Genomic DNA, 23513 nt, shown 5'->3' with positions numbered 1-23513 from the left:
CGATAGTTCTCAGTGAGTAAACATACAAAATGAATGTTGTTATATATTTTTGACTTTAAACAAATGCTTTAGTTAAGACAAATTAGTTGTACCAAATGATTTTTTTAGTAGAAGAACTACTCTATAACTCAAAATTTTAATGTGTTCGTCTGTAAGAATTGGTATTTGAAAAAGCTAAAGATTTTAACTGCTATATAATAAAGATGGCTAAATTTTTATGGAAAAATTATGGTTTCCTCAAAGGGACTAGTTTAGCAAAGAACACCGCAAACAATCTAAATTACAAATAAATTGAAAATAATGAATTCGGAAATTTTTAAAGTGAAGCTTCTCTATAATTATGGTCGATCGGTCAGTCTGTCTGTCCGGCCGTGACGGTTAGCTCTTTTTGTTAATTTAGACATTTTTTCTTATCAATTAAATAATTTTGTATGTTGATTCCTATATAAGTCAAATACGATTTAGGAAGCATAGCATCTGTTAAGTAAATGTTACTAGAATTTCTGTATGTCCATTTCAAACATGTTGATTTTAAATTTTTTTTTGCGATAGTTGGCACTAATTGAAATAATGATTCCTAAGACAACATTGTACAGTGTTTTAGCCGAAGCTTCTCTATAATTAAGTCCTAAAAATGTAAGTATGTCCTTAAACAGTATCCTATATTTAAGCAGTTTTACACTCTACAAATGTTGATGTGCGTTTGACCTACCACTTCAGATCTTTGCATTTATAGATGTTGTTTATGAATGTTTTCATAAAATCATAATGTTATTATAATTTACTGTATATGCACAAATTTATATCCAATAATATTAACCGTTCCTAACCTCTCTGGAGGGCCTTAACCCTGTCAGGATTATTTAATATTTCCTAAACTAATCTAACTCAACCTAACCTAACCTAACCCCTGGGAAGGGGGGTAAATCCTGGAGGGTTTCTGTTATAACTAACATAACTAAACCTAACCTAACCTAATTTTACTGAGCCAAAGTGAATCTAACCCCTGCGGAGGTTTCAAACCCATTAGGCTACTCAATATTATCTGACCTTACCTAACCTTACCTAAACCCTGCAGGGAGCCCTAATCCTGCGAAGCTACTCTATATTATCTATTCCTATCTAAATAAACCTAACTTAACCTAAACTAACCAATGCAGGGGACCCTAACCTTTTTGGGATACTCAATATTAATTAAACTAGCCTAACCTTACCTAATTGAATCTAAAATAGCCTGACTCCTGGAGGCAGCTCTAACCCTGCAGGGTTACCCAAGATTATCTTACTAAACCTACCCTACCTAACTCTATACTAACCCCTAACATAACGGGTCTACTCAATATTACCTAACATAACCTAGCCTAGCTTAGCCTAACCTAATCTGACTTGATCTATCATAACCTAACCCCTATGGATGTGCTAACCCTTCAAGGGTACTTAACATTACCTAAACTAACTTAACATAGCCTAACCTAACCTAACCCAACCCATGTGGAGGGCCCTATTTCAGCGGGACAACTCAATATAACCTAACCTAATTTAATTTAACCTTGTTTAACCTAATCTAAACCCTGTGGGAGGCCCTGACCCTATGGGGCTACTCAATTTCATCTAAACTAACCTAACTAAACGTAACTCAATCTCTGGAGGAGGCCCTAACCCTGTGGAGCTACTTAATTTTACCTAAACTAATCCCTGTGGAGGAGAGCCCTTACCTTGTTTAACCTAACCTTACCCGTGCAGGGGGCCCTAACTCAGCGGGGCTACTAAACTTTACCTCACCACTGCACTGTGGAGGGCCTCCAGGGCTTTAATCTGATAATTTTTCATTTTTAATATCCGAGGAAAGCTGTCTATAATACGATGCGTTAAATAATTATTACTCAGCTTTAAAAGAAATCAGATTTCAAGTCTTTAACTTCCCTCATGTCCAATTGTTGAAATTTTGAAAGTTTTTTAAATCTGCCGTTTGAATCATATTGTTTGTTACATCTATATTTAAACCTTTAAAGATTTTACTTTTCTATAAACCATTTCAAAATTAATTTATGATATACATTATTTAATATACAACATTCAAATATAATTTTTTTATTTCATAAATAACATTTTCTACTTTTCATCCCTATTGTCCTTAAAGTGTTAACTCAGTATAAACTTTGTACTTTCCCCCCAACTAATTTGTCTAACTACGCCTCCCACAATACAAAACTGTATAAAAGTCGTAAGAAATTAAGACGGAAAAAACTCGAGATATTTGTCATGCACGTAATACGTGGACCCACCATTTTAGGGGTCACCCAAATGACAGATAGAATACTGGGAAAGGTTAATGGAAGATTAATTTATCTTTCTTAACAATATTAAAGTTAATGTTGTATAAGTTTGGGGTTAGGTTGATTTTAAGCAACTTATTCATTTAATACCTATATTTGCGACAACTTTTATTCTATAAATTCTTCCAATTTTTGACATCAACAAAAACCCCGCCCCTCTCGGAGAGAATCGAACCCGGTACTCACGGATAAGGAAACCAACATTCTATAATTAAGCTATGAAAGAATCCAATTATCAGAGGTGAAAAAAGACATAGTAAACAAAAACTTATTTCTTATAGTATACTTTAAAATTTCATGGATTTTCATGTCTGTCATTTTGGCTCAGGGGTAGAGGTGAGGTTCCAGTTGGAAGGTTGTGTGTTCGAATCTACCCAACCTCAAAATATAATTTTCAATGTCTGAGATAACAAGTAATATTTGGTAAAAGTAATAATATTTTTAAAAACTACATTATAACAACATTCACTTAAAATATAAAAAAAGCTTTTTTATAATTTGCTTAGAGAGTAGATATCATGACAATTGATAAAATAGTAAAACTTTAACATTGGTGGATTTGAACCTGCAATCTTCCTATCCATACCTTAGCGCGATAACCCCTACACTAAAGAAGATAAGATATTATACAAGAAAATTTAGGTATAGAATACAATACTCTCTCTCCCGTACTCTGCACATAATTTTTCAGTATGGCTGAGAACCGGTTATAATCCAACGAACATAAATCAGTTTCGAAGCACTACTGTTATATGTTATTTTTAAAGGAAGAACAACTTGATGTCTATTATCCCATAATCAAATAATAATTTTTCCTGCACAGTCTAGATCCTGCAACCATTGTAATACAACACTTTGACGCTAACCACAAGACTAAAAAAGAAAAGAATTTTTCCAAAAAACGTTGACTATCCAGTTATGCATTGTATTATAAACAGCTTTTCACGGAGATAAATATGTACAATTACACGATCAAAGCCAGTTAAATTAGTCACAAAATGCTAAAGGCAAGGGCTCAAAAATTGGTTTTAATTTATTCTTAGGAGGGTGGTGGAACCCTCACTCAAAATAGTTACAAACCTTCCCAGGAACTATGATAAGCTAACCTGTAAAGGAGAACTATATTGTTTCAGTAGTTAGTGAGATTCTTTGGTACAAATAAATGAACAGAGAGCCAAACAAACATCCTGCTACTTTATTATATGGATGATAGCTACAATCTTTTAAGTTACTTGCCGGGATTTGAACTGGAATTCTTAGATAAGTTACGTAAAAATTTGCCCCAAGACTACAGCGGCACAATTAATTTAATGTGATTTTTATATAAGTATAGCGAAAAAAGACAACATAATCATTTTCATAACATTTCTCTCTCTAATCAAAAAAAATATTAGCTGACATGGAGTTAAAACCTTCCAACTAGCACGATAACCTCTAAAAGAAGAATAGGTATAAAACAGTAAAATTTAAGTCAATGAGCTATGAAAACAACCGAACATTCTTGGTGAAAAAGACAAAGTAGACAACATTTTCAACACTCATTGTTTAAATTCACTCATTGTAATCTACTCTGTAGCTCAGTGGATAAGTTCAAATTAAAGTTTTAATCCCAGCAGTCTGAAGCATATCGGATTAAAACCACCTCAGTGAACAAAAATATTATTTTTTAACATTGATAACATCGTAAGTAAAAAAAAATAAAACCAATTTTAAAAAGTCACTTAAAATCTTGGAAAAAGCAATTAAAAAAAGAGAAAGAGAGAGAGAGAGAGAGAGAGAGAGAGAGAGAGAGAGAGAGAGAGAGAGAGAGAGAGAGAGAGAGAGAGAGAGAGAGAGAGAGAGAGAGAGAGAGAGAAGAGAGAGAGAAAATTTCAGAAAATAAAAAAAAATAATTTTGTTCTTTGACCGCGGAGATTTGAACACGCGACCTACAGATAAAGTAAAATCTAAAAGAAAAATTTTACTGTAACTCTACCACAGAGCTACGACGGCGCTTAAATGCGAGGAGAAAATAGACATATTTAATGCCAAGAAACACAAATTTTTTGAAGATTTCCACGGATATAAAAATGTACAGAAGTAAGATTAAAAATAATATTTTTTTCAACGATGTCAACAAAAACTGAATAGAATATGATCCCAAATAATTTATCAGTATGACTGATATCCGCTTCTTATCCACCAGAAGCGATACTAGAAAAAGAAGAACTCAATTAAATTAATATTAAAACACAGTAGACAATATTTTATTTATATAGTCATTGTTTACAATTAGACCAATTTTCAAAATAAAATTTAGTGGTGCCAATAGCCCTGAGGTTAAACACCGGTAACGTAAGATCTAGAGTTCCGGTTCAAACCCCCAATCTTTCATCAAATTTTTGGGGGAGTTGTGATTTTATTGGGTGGGGTGGAGGGGGGGGGGGGGAAAGGCCAATTAACCTCCATTTTTAATTTAAGTTTTTAATTTTGGGGTGGATTGTAATTTTTTTCTAACGTGATTTTTTTGGCAGTGTGATAATACCCTCCCCCAAAATAGTTATAAACCTTCCGAGGGCCCATAAGAAACTATCCTGTATAAGAGCACCATATCGGTTTAGTGGTTAGCAAGATTCTTTTGGTACCAACAGATAGACAAACAAATGGACATCATATTTTATTTACTGATGTAAGAATAGGACAGATTTTCCACTAAAACAATTTAGTTCTAATAGTTCTTTGGTACAGTGACTGCAGAGAACCATCTATCATCCAGGTTCTAATCCCCGAAGTGTTTTTTGGGGGTAGGGTGATTTTAGTTATTTTTTGGTGGGAAAAGAGAGGGGAGGTCAAGCAACCACCAGTTATAATTTTAGTTTTTTTAAAAAAATTCAAAAATTTGGATTTAAAAGAAGAATTAAATCAGTTCAGTTGTTATCGAATTCTTAATCTACAATCAAAATAACCCTTCATACTTACTACAAGGTTTTAAAAATATTCGGTTTCAACACTTGGAGGAATAGAACCGAAAACCTTTCTAACATGAGACTGCCGCTTTAAGCCCTAGACAGTAGGTATAAAGATATGTTAGACAAAAATTTAGGTGATAATAATAAAAATAAAGTAAGTTTTGCTAGAGCAAATCTATTTAACAGAGAAATAGGAATTTCTACAATACCCCCTCTCTCTCTCTCTCTCTCTCTCTCTCTCTCTCTCTCTCTCTCTCTCTCTCTCTCTCTCTCTCTCTCTCTCTCTCTCTCTCTCTCTCTCTCTCTCTCTCTCTCTCTCTCTCTCTCTCTCTCTCTCTCTCTCTCTCTCTCTCTCTCTCTCTCTCTCTCTCTCTCTCTCTCTCTCTCGCTCTCTCTCTCATGCTGTGTTAAAAACGGAGGTTTGGTGGGCATAATTTTTGCATAATGGAAATAATAAACAAGGATATTATTACAATAATTTTTTGTGTGTAAAATCTTATATATTGTAAAACCAAAAGAAAGTAAATAAAACATTGAATAAATCTAGCCAATCGCGTGATAATTTTAGAACGCGGCCTCTAATAGTTATATAAGCAGACGCCTTAGCCCTCAAAATCACTCAGCCAATGCAATAGAAGAAGGAATCTTTTAGAATACTGAAATTGTTATAGATTTGTGTTTTGAAAAGAAAAGTTTTATCAGGGAGGGATGAGACATTATAATATAAACTTAAAATCCCACTAATTAATTTTGAATGCTTCGTACACTAAAAAAAATATAGAAATCTTCCTTGAAGGGTAAATAAAAACAGGGGGGTTGCGTGATTTTAAATTTAACATTTTGGGAGTTGCGTGATTATCGCAACACAACATTTTGAGTTTTATAACATGTTTCCTTTTTCTAAAAAAAAAATTTTAAAAATATAGTAGGATCCCATACCTAATATTTTTTTAAAAAGAGAGGCAAAATTATAAATATGTTTTTAAATAAAATAATGAAACTAATAAAGAGACGGAAGAAAAGGGATGATAGAGAGGGACATTAAATCTTTTAAAAATATGAATATTTGTAGTTTGATTTTTTTCTTACTTTCTTAGTCAGAGATAAGACAATGGAAGAAAAAGTTTAATATTCAGGGATAATACAATGAAAGAAAAGATTTAAAAGGCAGTGATAAGACATTGGAAGAAAAGAGTTAATAGTCAGGTATACGACAATGAAAGTAAAGGGTTAATAGTCAGGGATAAATAGCTATTAGTTGGGGATAAGACAATAAAAGAATTGAATTTTTTAGGTGGTGCCTGCACCACGATTTTTCTTGAAAAATTTCAAGAGTAAGATCATCAGAAAATTTGAAAATTGCATTAATTGATGATTATGTAAATAACATTGTATTCAAGGATGTATTAATTTGAATTAATATTTGTAATATACAATAATTGAAATACAAAATAATATTTTGATCCTACAAATAATATATCAGAAGATAGTAAAGAAACGCGCAGCCAATAGCGCGCTCATAGCGCGCTCTTGGCTAGTTAAGGTATAAAGGAGAGAGTAAAAGGACAATGGCGATTAAAATTAATCTACATTCACTTTGTAATTACAGAATTTGTACATAAATATTAGAGGAAAGATCAATTTATCGTTCATTGTCCTATCCTATGGATATATTTTATAATGAGAGACAGTAGAAGGAAAAAATTCGCACACCAAATTTTGCGGGTAGTGAGTGGGGGGGTGGGGGGGGGTGGAGGGTAACCTCACCCGTTATCCTAAAATGTTTAACAAATGGATTCAGGGAAATGTCAATGGACAATGATATAACATTTCTAACAAAAAAGTATAATATTCTGTGTCAGGTTTAATTTTGATAATTTAATTAAACATTCTATGAAAAAATATGATATAATAACAGCACAAAAGTTTGTATCCTTAATATTCGCGGATTTTCTTTAAATTAAATTTTTGTGGCAACTGTTTAAAAATAAAAAAAATTCTTATCATGTTTGTTTATATTTTCCAAATAAATTATATTAAAAAGAGGCAGGGAAACGCGGATACGCCTTTGGAAGATAAAAAAGATCTTTCGAGTATCTTTAGTTTGAAATATTTCCTTTAATAGCTGATAAATATAAGGGTTAATGAAGATTAATTTAGCTGCCATTATCTTTTCCCTCCCTGAAAAACAGAAACCTTAACCTTCTTCTTCATAAGATTTCAAGTCATTTCCAAAGTATTTGTACGGAAAATCATAAAAAGAGTGGCGCTTCTCTATAGTTTGTTTTTGTAACTTGTCTTTTATTAAAATTGATGAATAGGGTGTTACTATATCTATAATACAAAGTAGAACGATGTCTGTCTGTCTGTCTGTCTGTCTGTCTGTCTGTCCGTCTGTCTGTCCGTCTGAAGCTTAAGATCTCAGTAACCACTGAACCGATTGGGCTCTACTCTTCAGGGAATATACCTACTGGTCCCGTGATGGTTTTAAGCTATTTTCTTGGGGGGTGGGACACCCCCAACCCCCCTAAAAATGAAAAATACCTCCCCCCCCAAAAAAAAATCTAAAATACGAAAAATTAGGTTGATCAAACCTCTTGGGGCAAAGCCCCTAGAGGCTAGGGGCGAAGCCGCTAGTGTATACTAAAGTAACAGGATGTCTGTTTCTCTGTGTGTGTGTTTGTACCAAAGGATCTCGCTAACCGCTGAACCGATCGGGTTCTCCTTAACAGGGTAGCTTCTCATAGGTCCCGGGAAGGTTCATAACTATTTTGGGGGAGGGTACCACCACCCTCCCAAGAGAAATCGCCCCTAGAAAAAAATTACCCTTCCCAAAAAAGAGACTTCAACGAAACAAAGACCAATTATTTCTGCAATTAGATATTTGAAATAAAAAAGGAATTCAAAGTGCCACTAGAGGCCTCTAGGGGCGAAGCTGCTAGTGTATACTAAAGTAACAAGATGTCTGTGTGTCTGTAGCAAAGGATCTCGCTAAACTATATGGTTCTCCTTTATATTGGACTGTAGATTACACAGACCCCCGATCTGCCATACGTTGGCTTAACACTTTTGGGTCTAGGTTATTGTAAGATTGGTTGCTTTGTTGTCCTTTGTACCAATTCTGATGTCTACTCAACTTACGAAATTTTAGTTGTTAGCTGCGCTACTTATTGCTAGAATCATCCTTGTTTTCTTCTTCAAATAAACACTCTCAGATTTCAAATTAAAGGTCTTTAATATGATTTTACAGAAATTTTAATGATAAATTTTGGAAAAGTTTCAAAGCAATTATTTAGCTAAAATGAATGTCTTTCTTCATGAACACTTTCTTTCCCAAGAGCTTTGAGTGTTCAGAAGTACGGACTGATCCTAGTTATAGAGCAGTTGCACTCATCAAGAAATGGGACTAGTCCCCAAACTTTTCTTATTCGTTGATTTATCAACTTTGGGGGCTTTTATTACATTGATTGGTTGGTTCATTAAGTTGAGTAACATAACATTTTAACCACTAGTTGAAATCTACAGGAGAGAGAATTTTATGTATTATCATTGGGGATGTACATCAATTTATCGGCCATTGTCTTATCCCTTTAGAACCCTGAGCTGCACTAATAAAAACTATCTTGGAAATTGGAGAGAGAAAAAGAGCAAAATATGTAAAAATACATTAAGAAAATTCTTTTAAAAATATGTAGAAATGCATTTGAAAATGCAAATTAAAAAGCTAAGATTTTCTACCGTTAGAGGCTACCCGTCGTCCGTAACGGATAGCTCTAGCCGTTAATTTAGACATGTTAAAACCGCACTATAGTTTTCAAACTTTGCGTGATGATTACTTAAACAGTTCGACACAATTAAGAAAGTGTAGTAACTCTTTAAGCATTTCTTGAAAGTATGATCTTCCATTTTCAACATTGTCGACTTTACACATGATTTATTTAATCATCTCTTATTACTTTGAGTTTTGGTATATGGATTCCAAGGTTGATTGGGTATAATTTAATTAGCAATGCAAACCTATAATAAGTTATTGGACGTAATGGTTCTTGTTTAAACATTTTCTTAATTGGCTTTTCTTTTCATTTCCTCAATTAAAGCTTTTTAACGGTTTTAATATTCTTATATAAAATAGTTTATAAACTAAAAAAATACAATTTTAAATAACTGACAATTCTTAATAAAATAAAATTAGCCTTTCTTCGTGGATTTTTAATTATTTTTCTTTGTCGATTAAGAAAATGTAATAATGTTTAAACAAGGACAATTGCTTCCATGCTATTATATATTTCAAACCACTCAATATATTAAGACAATATATCTTATTGGGTTAGGTTAGGTTAAATTGGATAGTATAGGTTAACTCAAGGCAGTGGTGATGCTACCGCAAGGTTTTAAGGATAAAATCCCGAGAGGGTTGAACCGAATAAAACAGATTTTTGACAGGCAGATTGGCGGATAAAACCTATTTTAATTTTACAGTAGCTTTGCTACTAAAATATTTTTTATCTCCTTTATTTGACAACATTACAACCTTGAAATAAAATCATTTTAACCAAAATAAAGAGATAAAAGTTAAAGATCATGTTGCTTGTAAGAAAACCATAATTTTTTTCTTGTCAAATAATCCAAGGACAATTTTGTTTACCAGTTCGTCGGATTTCCGACCGTACGTACATACGTACGTGTTGAAATATTTTTATACTAGCGGCTACGCCACCACCACCCTCCTAAGAGAAATCACAAAAAAAAAGAATTTTTTTTACGTACTCGATTTTAGAAAGAGAGTTCAACGCCAACATAAACGTCAAACGTAAAATAGACACATTTTAATTATAAAAAAAAACATTTAAAGTGCCACTAGAGGCATCTAGTGGCGTAGGTACCCTCCCACAAAATAGTTATAAACCTTCCCGGGACTTATGAGAATTTACCCTGTTAAGGAGAATCCAATCCTGTTACTTTTGGTACAAGTGTAATTTACATTTCACTGACCCCTCCCTCCCTGATTTGACTCTATGTTTATATTTCAGTGTATCTCAACGGTGAGCCTGGTGAAGAACGAGGAGGAGCTGTTGGACTCTCCCATCTGGATCATGCTCATCAACATCGTTGCCCTCGAGATGCTCAAGGCCAAGATGCCCAGAGTTACTGGTAGGATTTCATATCTTTTATTTTCCATTAAAGCTTGATATCCGCTGGATTAGAACCAGTTCTCAGTCATACTATTAAAATCATGTTTAGCATCGTATTACAGACAATTTTCCACAAGTATATAATAAAAATCATAAAATTAATGTAATTTTTGTTAGACCAGGCTCCAGCACATAGAGGCTAACAAAATAGGTTTTAATCTTTTTTTATTTTTTCATTTTATAACCGCGAAAAGTTGTCTATAATACGATTCGATGAATAACTATAGTATATTGCTATCTAACTATCTTAGTGTATATCCTTTCTATCTCAAAATAATAATCTTTCTTTAAAATTAAATCTATCTATCAACTGGCTGATATGTCATTAATCTATTTTAATACTCGTCAATCTTTCTAAGAATCTATCTTTTAATGTGTTAACCTATCTATAAATCTATTGATCTAACAACCAATCTTTTAAACTAATTGTCTATCTGTTAATTACTTATCTATTTATGCACTTTTAAATAAAACTTAGTTAAATATTAGCAAGTTCATTTAAATTTTCAAGTTTTTCAAAACAAGTTATAATGATAAAAGATAGGATTAGAAACATCGCAATTTTTATCATCAAATATTTGTTAATGCATTTAAAACTATATAAATACTAACGGCTTCGCCCCTAGAGGCATCTTTGAAGATCTTAAGCTGCAGACAATATGGCAGATAGACATCCTGTTACTTTTATATAAGACTATGTTAAAATCTTTAAACTCTGTATTCAAAAATTCAAATTGATACAAACATTACATGATTAAAATATCAGAATATCAACCCGCATGAAATCCTTGAAGATGCTAGCCGCAGAAAGATCTATTCAATAATATCCATACAATATTGTAAAAAATATTAAATCTTTAAAAAATGTTCAAAAAACTTGAAAAAAATCGTCGAAAATTTGAAGAAAAATTATTCGAAGATTTTTTATAAAAATTAATTTTTTGTGTGGGGGAAATGTTGCTATTTTTTTCTTGTGTAAACTTTTGCAGCTTGTCAGGGACGCTCTTTTGGGAAATTACCCCTATTTTGGTTTAGCCACAATGACTTAGTTTTGGGCTGCTGATTGAGCAATAAGGTTTTTAGAAAACGTCTTCAAGAGAAAGTATTTTACTTACTTTTTGTAAGATTTTTTCTAAAATACAAACACACATAATTTCTTTTGCTCTTTCCTTCATCCTTTCTTTTGAATGAGTTAAAAAAATTGAAGGGTAGCTCATAAAAGTAGAAGATTAAAAAATAACAAAGCTTAGCTTTTAAACAAATTGTTATAAAATTAACTATGAAATCACCTTTTGCTCTTTTGCAATGCAATGTTTAAGGTTTTTAAAGCAATACAATTTGAATAAATAATCCCTCAATTTTACCTTCACCAAAAAAAGGATGCATAAAAAAAGTAAAATATCTCCAGAGATAGAGGGGTATTGTCTCAGGAAAAAAATATATTTACTAGTTAGATGAATCAAATTTTCAGAATAAGTAATGGCAACTCTTTGCCAAAGGGGTATGGAGTAAAGGAGTGTTTACTCCCTTCTTCCCCCACTGATTTAACCCCCGCCCAATTAATGAAAAGCTTGGACGTTCATGCTTTTTTGCTATAATAGAATTTTTGGATCTACTGCAGTTCACGGTAAAATATTGCTGGTAAGCAATATTTTCAAAAATCTATGAATTTTAAAGGCTGCTAGCTGCCAAACGGCTATACGTACAGATCATGCCCGCACACTGTTTTAAGCGGCATAAGAAGGCCTACAAATAATCTGGAATAGCCATAAATCAATAATGCATAATTATCTTGCAGTGCAGAGAAATGCGCTAAAAAGACCTGTTTTACGCGTTTTTTCTTCAGTGAAGCTTTCCCTGTGCATAATTGGATCTTAACTATTCCAGATTATTTGTAGGCCTTCTTAAGGCTTAAAATGGTGTGCGGGTATGATCTGTACGTTCAGCCGTTTGGCAGCTAGCAGCCATTAAAATTCATAGAGTTTTAGAAATATTGCTTACCAGCAATATTTTACCGTGAACTGCAGTAGATCCGAATTTTTAAATCCTCTATCCTGTAATATTCGTGAAATAACTCTATTTATCTTTATTTACTGATTTCTAGATAGATAAAGATATAAAAAAGGAAAATTGCACAAATATTTTAAATAGAGACATAAATAGATAAATAAGTAGATAGAAAAATAGATAAATAGAAGGTTAGGCTAAGGATTTCAATGTGGATTAAATCATTCAGATTTTTCTCAAATATGATGACAAATCTTGCTTCTTTATTGACATTAACTGCCATGAAGCTGTTTAGCATAGCTAAGAAGTTTAGTTTTTACAGTTTAATAATTCAATGATATTCTGAGCTGGATTTTTAAATCATTTTAGTGGTGAGCCACATCGGGGTGAGCCAACTTTCCACCAATGAGAGCACAGCCTTTTATGAAATGCCGCGCTGAGATTGGCTGAAATTCGGCGCACCCCGATCCGACTCACCTCTAAAAAGATTTAAAGATCCAGATCTGTTCTCAAAAGGTTTTAGTAAGTTTTAGCTGCACCACTTAGAACATGAGTAAAAGAATTTAAAAGTACTTTAAACAAAATTTAAATAAATTGCTTATTACATTTTTTTAAAAACTGGTTGTTTATATTTTTATAGATTGATTTTTTTGATAAGTCTAATCAAGTTATAAAAACTTTCAACGAAACCAAAATAAAATATGTCAAATCTAATTAAACAAAATATGTCTTAAAAGTTAAATCTGACATTTTAAAATTTTTAAAACTATTTTGAAAAAAATCATCAAAAGTTTTAGGAGTATTTTCTTAAAAATTTGTCACGGTTATTATAGATTATTAATTAGATTTTAAAAATCACTTTGAAAATAGCCAACACCCAATAGAAAACAAGCTTTTTAAAGACATACAAAAAAAATATTGTAAAGCCAACGCCTAAACCCGGATCGATTTTTGTTTTCTCTATGAAATTATTATATATTGTCGTCTTTTTTTTAGTAGCAAAGCTACCCTATAACTTACTTTGTCTGTCTGTATTTCTGTATCGGATTTTTGTAAAGATCCCATGATTCAAAACAAGCTTCTTACCTTAATTTAGCTTACTCATTTCATAACCACAAAATTTTAAAAATATTTATTTTTAAAAAAGTATTTCATATGTATTCAAAGATGATTTGTATGAATTTAAATGGAAAAGAAAGAGAGAAAAAAGGCAAAATTTGTATGAATGTATATAAATATGCCCATAGGGCCTATATATAATTTCCCTCAGTTTAAACAAGGCCTACTCACAGGCATAAGGCCCAACCACTAGCCTCAGGGAAATAGGAATAGGATAATTTAATATAATCTTATTCCAATTTACAAATCAGAAAAGGATACATTGTTAAATTAATAAATAAAGTAAGGTAAAGAGAATTTAATATATTATTGATCTATACCTGTTTCCTTGTGAAGCGTAAAGTTCACACAAAATTCTTTGTTTATGAAGATAGATAGAAAGATAGTTATTCCCTCCCCCTTCCCCTTTTCACCAGCTATCTTGGGAGATAGAAAGAAGATAGAGAGAGAATATCATCCCTTTTTTGCCTTTTAAGTTTAATCTAAAAATTCCTACTGCTCTTTTTTGTTCCCTTTATGAAACCTTGCCCCCTTTTTTTTCTTTATGTTCTTAAAGTAGATCTAATGCAATTTTTAGCTTTCTCCCCACCCCCTCCATTGAATACATGTTTTTATGATGAAAATAATAGTTTTAATAAGCGAAAGATATAAGAAAAAATATTTTACAATAAAAACTTATTGATTCTAAGTTTTCTGTGTGTCTATTCTAATTATTGTTGAGATAATACGTATTTTTTTCTGCTTTATATGCAATTGACATGTATTTATTATCTGAAATAGGTAACCTTACTCCGGGATTTAGGCCCTTCGGGGCTAACAAAACTGCTTTTAATCTTAAAATGTTTCATTTTATTATCAGCGAAAAGTTGTCTATAATACGATGCGATAAATAACTATTATGCACTTTTTGTTTTGCGCGCACACCACGTGCGCCTGTCTCTCTCTTAGTGTGTCAATTTGAAGTGTCTCCCCCTCCCTAACGCCCCCTTCTTATATATACTTTTAGCTTTTGTGTATTACATAATGTTGTAATCTGTTTAAAAAGGTGTTTGTTCATTAATTATAAAATAAGAAACATTAAAAACTAACCTATAACCCTTCCCCATAACTTTTTTTAGCCTACCAAAGATAGATTTTTATATAAGAATTCTTTATTATTATTATCTATTATTTTTTATTTTTTATGATCATTGTTCCTTTCCTTAACCAAATATCAATACTAGAATGTAAGGTTTTAAATGATAGTAAACATAAGGTTTTATTAATCATACTGCAAGCGCATAGCACTTTTTCAAATACATACTTTTGTGAAATTTTGTCACAATGGAAAAACGTCGTTAGAAAGAATATTATTAGCCCTAATTTAGAGGCTTGAGGGGCTATATATGTTTTTATAAAAACTTTAAAATTTTACCTATTTAATTGAAGTGTATTGAAATATTTTTTTAATAAGTTATGTGTTAACAATACGACATCCTATCCTATTTTATAAAGTAGTAAGTTTTTTTTTATCGGAAGCTAAAGATCTCAGAAAATGCTGGTGCGAATTGTTTGAACTTATAAGGGATGCTGTATAAATGTCTTGGGTTTTTTAGGCGGTTTTCTCTATCTATCCCTACCTCCCTTGAGGTAAGGAGCGAAGCAGCTAGTTTAAATAACAAGTATAATATGCATTAACTTGTTGCATTATTACCTAAAACCTATATCTACAAAAGTCAAAGACTTATTATTGATTATAGAATTATGTTGAATATAATACCAGTAAACAAGTTTTAATGGAAATTTTCGCTAATTTAATAATTTTGCTGTAATTTTAAAGATATTTTGGGGGAAGGGGGAAGGGTGGTGAAGTTCTTTCTAATAAAGCAATTTTAAGTTGTTGCAGGGAAAAAGGAAAGGACAACAGACATTAAATTATTCTTCCCCCAAATTGAATGTGTAAAATTATCTGCCTTTAGTGTATATTGGATGGGGGGGAGGGGGAATACATGTAGATTTAATTGGCGCCATAGTTTTATATCTTTGTCCCTGGGAGTTTTTTTTACAACAAAAATTTCTGTTTCTTTCTTTTTTTGTAGACAGAGTTAATAAGCATGTTTTACCTTATAAGTAAATATAATTAGGGGGGTTACACACCCTGATAACCTTTAGTCTCTTGTTATATCAACATATTGCTATCGTCATAATGTCATTAGAATCGCGTTTTATGATATTATCATAAGGGATAGGTCATTGGTAGAAAAATTTATTTACATCCAAAATTCCTTTAGGTTGAAAAGTTTGGATACCCTAGTTTGAATTAACTAATCAAATTTCGACAAAAGTACCCAAAGTGTTTGAGTCAAGGAATAAGATAACGTGGCTATAAAACTTTGGGTACAAGTATAATTTACAGTCCAATGTCCCCAATCCTATTGTAGGTCATTTTGTAAACGTAAATTTGTGGCAAAACCATGTTAAAACTGCATGTCGATAATATGTCAGAAAGGGCCACTTTACAAGTTGATAACAGCCGACATTCACCATTAATCTATAATACAAAGTAGAACGATGTTTGTTTGACTGTCTGTCTGTCTGTTTGTTTGTAGCGAAGTATCTCGCTAACCGCTGAACCGATCGGGTTCTCCTTTACAGGGTAGCTTCTCATAGGTCCCGGTAAGGTTTTTAACTATTTTCTTTGGGGGTGGGACACCCCCAACAAATGAAAAATACACCCCCCCCAAAAAAAAAATTTCTTTTTAAAACTAAAATTAAATAGTGGGGTCGACTACCCCGCCCCCCCAAAGATATTTTTTTTTTCAATTTTTCTTTTAAAACTAAATACGAAAAATTGGTTTGATCAACCCTCTTGGGGCAAAGCCCCTAGAGGCTAGGGGCGAAGCCGCTAGTATTACATATTAACACAAAGTCTTTAGGTTTAACAGGATAATAAGACATACACACATACAAAAGAAACATGAAAGAAAGGTCTTTATCTAAAAGGTTATTATTCCCAGGGTATAGTGGATAGGACAATGCGAGATAAATTAATCTTACCCCTAACCCTGCCAAATTCTTCATTATAACTAAAGGGCAAGGAAGGTTGCGGGTAAAATCCGTAAAAGTGTGTGTTTTAAGGATTAAAAATATTAGTAGAACGATAATATTCACTAAATATGTGTATTTCTTATTGAAAAGAACAATAGACAACAATTTTTTTTTATAAGTTAACATACATTTTTATTGTTCTACTACTGTTTTTAACACAACACACAACCTTTACGGATTTTACCCGCAACCTACCTTTCCCTTTTTTAGTGGATATATTAATTTATGTTTCTTTGCCCTATCTCTGTATCCCTTAGATATATGAATGATTTTCTTTATAACTGTTCATTTCTAAACTTTGAAAAACATTTTCGATAACAAGAGAAAAAGGGTTTTCAATTGATGGAATTTAAAATTATTATTCTAATTACGATGCCTTTATACTGCCCGTTAAACGTCTTGACCAGAGGTGGATTCTTAAAAAAAGTTTGCCCCACTAATCGCTTTGTGGGGCAAAATTGTTTTGTGATAAATCCAACAAAATCACATTTAAAATTTACAAAAAATAAACAAAATCATAGAAGGGTTATGAACATAAGATTTTATTTATTTTTTTGTAAATTTTTAATGTGATTTTGGTGGATTTATCACAAACAAATTTTTTTAAGAATCCACCTCTGTTCTCTCATTAGTTGGCTTGAAAACTTTGGAGAGCTTTTTCTTGATTCAGCAGTGTCAGAACTTTTTCTAATAATTTTAATCTACAGAAGAAGTAACTTTGTTTATCACAATTGGGGTCGTACATTTATTTATCGTTCACTGTCTTATCCCTTAAGATCACTAGAAAAGCTAGTAATACAGGAATATAACTATGGATGATATTTTAATATTTTTCCAATATTAATATGTAATTCACCCTCTGGTAGATAGGTAATATTTGGGGAGAAAAGGGTTGTATATTAAAAAATAGATGCCATTGTTCCCACTGTTTTAAATCAGAAAAGTAGAAAAGTTTAATTTATTTTTCATAAAATTGTAATTAAATCAATTTTCTAGAAGGAGGTAACAATGAAAAATAAAATGTAACAAGCATGTTGATCGGGAAGGGAGTGGACATTTGGATGTTTATTAAACTAGTCCCCAAAGTTTTATAATAACGTTTTATTATTCGTTTGCTTAAAAACATAAGGGACTTTAATGAATTTAAACTTGTTGGTTCATTAAGTTAAGTGTCTATAGATGGGGAAATTTGGTGTTTTATCATTAAGAATTACACCAATTTATTGGCCATTGTCTTATCCCTTTAGATCCCTGATTTTTAAGAGAATTGTGTCCCAGAAATAAAATTTTTTTCTAATAATCATGGTCTGAAGGACAAACGGACATTACGTAGTTATAGAGTAGCTGTTCTACTTACAAGAAACAAGAATTATCAAATTTTATTGGTTTTCATTTCACAAAATTTAATCAATTTTCTGAAAAAAATTACTGAAATGCTTTTTAACAATGGAGCCTTTGAACACAAAGATTTCATTAAATTTTATGATTCTTTTAAATTTTTAAAATCTTATTATAAAAGGTTAACGATCAGTTTTATGCATTAATTAGAAAAATATAACAATTTGACCAGTTAGGGCCAGCAGGTAGGGATAGTTCAATGTTGGATAAATTAATCTTTTTCTAAATTATGTCTTGTGTAGCATAATTTCAAAATAATAAATGAACTATTTACTGGAAGGGAGGGGTCATTGGGCTATTTATTACACAAGTCCCAAAAGTTTTATAATAACGTTTTCTTATTCTATGGCTAAATAACTTTTGGGACTATTATTGAATTTTGATTAGTTGGTTCATTAAGTGGAGTGTCTAAAGTTTCAATCCCATTTGCAAGTATCACTTTATCAGAGTACATGAAAATCTGGTGCAACATTTAAGTGATAATATATCGATTTATAATAAATACACTTTGGGTTATGTCGGTGTAATAGGAGCAACTACGTCTAACAGGTCTGAGTAATTTTCAATTGACAAATGTGGACTTAATGTGACATATGGTCAGCTAGATAATCATTTGGGTGTACCTTTGCCTCCGCATATTATCACATACGCTTGCAATTTTATATTCGCATATTTTTAAGTTGGATAATAGAGGGGCAATAATTAAACACAGGGCTCGGCAGCCGTGCCTCATTCATAAGCCTCAAATTTAATCCCACTTGTGTGCATAAAAAAAATCCAAAGAGATGGATTGTCTATTCAAGAACAGGTTTAGACATCCAGCTTAATTCTAAAGTTATAAAAAGACGAACTCACTTACAAACGGCAGACGCGGGGTTGCCGAGCAATAGTTTTTTAAACAACTTTTTATTTTTAGAAACAATGCTTAATGTTGATAAGCCCCTAAGGTACACTTATAATCAATGCTTATAAATTTATTTTCGTATAATGATAAAATTAAAGATAACTAAAAGGGTGTGTTGTATAGTATGTAACACATTGTGCTTTTGAAATAATATACTGTTCTAATGTTTTGATACATTTGGGGAAGTTAATGTACACTAATGATTTCATATTTCCTTAAACTTCTTTTTATTATTTTTATACTTTAATAAGAAACAAAGATGACAACATCCATAAGTAGCGCAGCAATAACAAGCTAACAATAGGTTAGATATAAAAAACTCAACTTTATAAAGAATTACTTGTTTAAAATTTTTCTTGGGTACCCATATATGCAAGCTGCAAGAGACATATTAGGTTTTGAATAGGTGGGAAGATTAAATTAACTTCCAATGTCCCATCTTTGCATTGCAAGGCAGGGAGGGGACATTGGGCTGTTTATTGCACTAGTTCCCAAAGTCTTATAATAACGCTTTCTTATTTGTTGGCTTAACATCCTTGGGGACTTTCATTGAATTTTGATTGGTTGGTTTATATAGTTGAGTGTCTAAACGTTTCAACTACTTATTAATCTACAGAAGAGGTAATTTTATGTATCATCATTGGGGATGTACACCAATTTAACGAACATTGTCTTATCCATTTAGATCCCTGTATTGCAAGGCCTAGTTAAAAACCCTTTGTAATGGTTTATTAAATGGAATCTAGATGGTAGAATTGATAAATCCAGGGAATCCAGGGAAATTACAATAACGAATAATTAACTCTCCACCCATATTAGGAAGCTAATAATAATTATTTCTTCCCTCTAATTATTTAGCATTATCCAATTGCAGAATATTATACTGAACAATTAGGGAAATATAAAATTTATTGCCTATTGCCCTATCCCTATATCCAAAAAGATAACTAATCTAGAATCACTATTTTTAATGCAATAGCAAAGAAATTTCTCGTTCTCTCATTCTCTCTCTCTCTCTCTCTCTCTCTCTCTCTCTCTCTCTCTCTCTCTCTCTCTCTCTCTCTCTCTCTCTCTCTCTCTCTCTCACACACACTCTCTCTTTCTCTCTCTCTCTCTCACACTCTCTCTTTCTCTCTCTCTCAAATAATTCTCCCCAAATCTTTTCTATGTATCCATTTATCTTTTATTTGCAGTTTAAGAGATTTTACTGCACACTATGTTATCAGTAGTATTTCTGGACCTAAATTATTCTTGTTAGCTAAATCCGTGCAAAAATTTTGATTGCACTTTTTTTTCATAGATAAAGGGAAAGTTCAGTGGCGCTTAAATTGATATACATTATACAACCCTCTCCCGTATGGCCTCGAAACCGATTAATATCCGTTGAATTATAACCGGTTCTCAGCCATACTGAAAATAATGTATGGCATTTTATTACAGACAATTTTCCACGAACATTAGATAAAAATCATAAAATTAATACAAGTTTTGTTAGCCCGGGATCTCGGCCCCTCGTGTCTAACAAAACTAATTTAATCTAATAATTTTTCCATATAATATTAGCGGAAAGGTGTCTATAACACTGTGCGATAAATAACCAACAAAGATGTTGAAGATAAATTTCTCGTCCATTGTCTTATCCCCGTATACCTGAGTTTTCTCCTTTGTAATGCGTTTGAATGATGTCTCTTCTAATGAGATCAATTTGGTGGTACGCCTCCAGCAGAGAGGCTGCTCTATATATATAAGTTTGGAGGTACACCGGTATGTCTGTCTTTCTATCCTTTTTATAGCACAAATTCTCTAGATTTTGTTGGTATTTACCAAGGATTTTGAGAGTTTAGACAGTGGAAAGAACACTCCAAATAATAATTACAAATTTATAACTAATAGGTGTAAAAGTTTGAACACTGCTTGTTTGTACAACCCAATCAAGATTTTTGTACTTAAAATCTTTAAGCCAGCAAATATGAGAACTACATTTCCAAATTTTTAGAGACTATTAAAAGTTTAAGTCCATTTCCTATTCCCTTCTAACTATTGTAATTGTTAATTTTCTTGTTGCGACTTTACTTAGTACCTATGTACAAAATTGTTCTTGTTTGCATCTAATTTCTATCTATCTTTATATTAATCATTCTCAGCCAACTTATTTTATACATAATGACATACATTAGTTTTTCTCCTCCTATTTATCTATATCTATCCATCCATCCATCCATCCATCCATCCATCCATCTATCCATCCATCCATCCATTCATCTATCCATATATCCAAATCCAACCATCCTTCAATTCATCCACCCATCCTTCCGTCCATCAATACATCCTTTCATCCATTCATTCATCCATCCATCCATCCTTTCATCCATCCATCCATCCACCCATCCTTCCGTCCATCAATACATCATTTCATCCATCCATCCATCCATCCATCCATCCATCCATCCATCCATCCATCCATCCATCCATCCATCCATCCATCCATCCATCCATCCATTTATCCATATATCCATCCATCCATCCATCCATCCATCCATCCATCCATCCATCCATCCATCCATCCATCCATCAATCCATCTATTCATCCATCCATCCATCCATTCATTCATTCATTCATTTATCCATCAAACCATCCATTAATCCATCTATTAATTTATCCACCCATTTTTCCTTCCATCAATACATGCATCTATCTATTCATCCATCCATCCATCCATCCATCCATCCATCCATCCATCCATCCATCCATCCATCCATCCATCCATCCATCCATCCATCCATCCATCCATCCATCCATATATCCATCCATCCATATATCCATCCATATATCCATCCATCCATCCATCCATCTATCCATCCATCCATCCATCCATCCATCCATCTATCCATTTATCCATCCATCTATCCATCCATCCATCCATCTTTTCATTCGTCCGTCCATCTATCCATCCATCCATCCATCCATCCACCCATCCATTCATCCACCTATCCATCCATCAATTAATCCATCCGTCCATCAATCAATCTTTCAATCTATATCTATCTATTTAAGGGAATATAAATTTACCTTTCATTGTCCTATGATTGGATCATTTTTTTGTGATAAACCCGTCTATTTTTAAGCTGCCAAAAATATATCACTAAGTTTAAAAGGCCATTTTCAAAGTTATGTGCTACAATAAATTACAGTAGGGATATAACATCAATAGCAGCTGTTATTGTGAAGCTATTTTATTCCTTTTTTAGGACCATTCTAAAGTGTTTAAAACGGTGTTTATTAAATGACCCTTAATAACCCTAATAGTGTTCTGTTTATACAGCCTAAATTGCGGCTAAAACAGGCGCGTGACAGTAGTTGTAGATAATAGTAATAGAGAAATTCATTGTGTTGTCCAGCAATGACTTTCAAACAAAAATCCTGCAATCAAATCAAATGATAGATAGTTGATACTGTGTGTAAACACTTATATTATTAACCCTTTATTATTCCTTTAGGTTACATTAGAAATATAGAGATAAGTCAATGGAAGCCAATATTTTTTTTTAAAGTAGTAAGGTTATTTGGTTTGTAGCTTAATATTTGATAACTATTTAACCGATAGAGTTCTCCATTTTATGGAAGCTTCCTATAGTTCCCTGGATGTTTTTAGACTATTTATTTCTTTTAACTAAGTTTAGTCTTAGACAAATTTTCTACTTTCCTTACCTCTTTGAATACATAACTGGAAAATTTGGGTATGATAATAATATATCTTCAATTGACCTATTCCTTCATCACTGCTGAACTATTAGTCCAAAATTATCCTTTTTCGCTGCCAATATTTTGAAGTAAATTTCTTTTGTTCCATCCTCAGCTTGTAATTGTAAATAATTTATAACATTTTTTCAAAATAATTTATCTAGAAAACTAATTTTGGCTCTCTTATTATATCCTATTAATTCTAAAGATGCAATTGAGTCTCGTGCACAGGTTATAGCAAACGGGGTGGTTGTGGGGGGGGGGGGAGTTAACAGCCCTCTAACAACATTCAATTTCAGGCCCACAGCACTCTTTCTCTATCCAACTAGCATCTAGAGGCTCTATATTTAAAGGGAGAGGAAGGTGCAGAAAAAAATATAAAACCATCCCAAGAATTACATCTAAAAATATCTTACTTAAAATTGAGAACCTAATCGGTTCAGTGGTTGGCGTGATCTTAACTGACAAACAAGAAACCTTAAAATATGATTGATTAATTTACAAAAAAAAATATAGATCATAAAACGTAGAAAGTAACATACATATATAGTAGCTGCGCTACTTTAACTGCCAAACTTGTCTGTCTGTCTATCCGTTGCATTTTGTGAGAAATATAGAGCAAACATAATTTGGCAAAAGGAGGAAAAATATAGAAAACAAGGATGACAACATCCATAAAAGCGAAGCACTAAAACGGTAGGTCAAACGGACATTAACACTTGAATAGTGTCAGAACTGAATAATCATAATATAAAATCATGAGGGTCAAAGCAAAATTGT

At 32.3% G+C, this 23513-nt stretch overlaps 1 protein-coding gene across 2 annotated transcripts in view; it reads left to right on the top strand.

The window, feature by feature from the left end:
- The window catches only part of LOC145331048 (uncharacterized), a 456415-nt gene that overhangs the window by 426058 nt on the left and 6844 nt on the right, over positions 1–23513 (top strand). For both annotated transcript variants that reach the window (XM_080175663.1, XM_080175664.1), the window contains one exon: positions 10315–10435. In XM_080175663.1, coding sequence (XP_080031789.1) covers positions 10315–10435 — 121 coding nt within the window. The remainder of the gene's footprint in view (positions 1–10314; positions 10436–23513) is intronic.

This window comes from Acartia tonsa, chromosome 11 (assembly GCF_053477335.1).
Source record: "Acartia tonsa isolate MP-2025a chromosome 11, ASM5347733v1, whole genome shotgun sequence".
Lineage (NCBI taxonomy): Eukaryota > Metazoa > Arthropoda > Copepoda > Calanoida > Acartiidae > Acartia > Acartia tonsa.
Note: the sequence above shows the minus strand (reverse complement) of the source record. Positions and strands in the feature narration are given on the sequence as shown.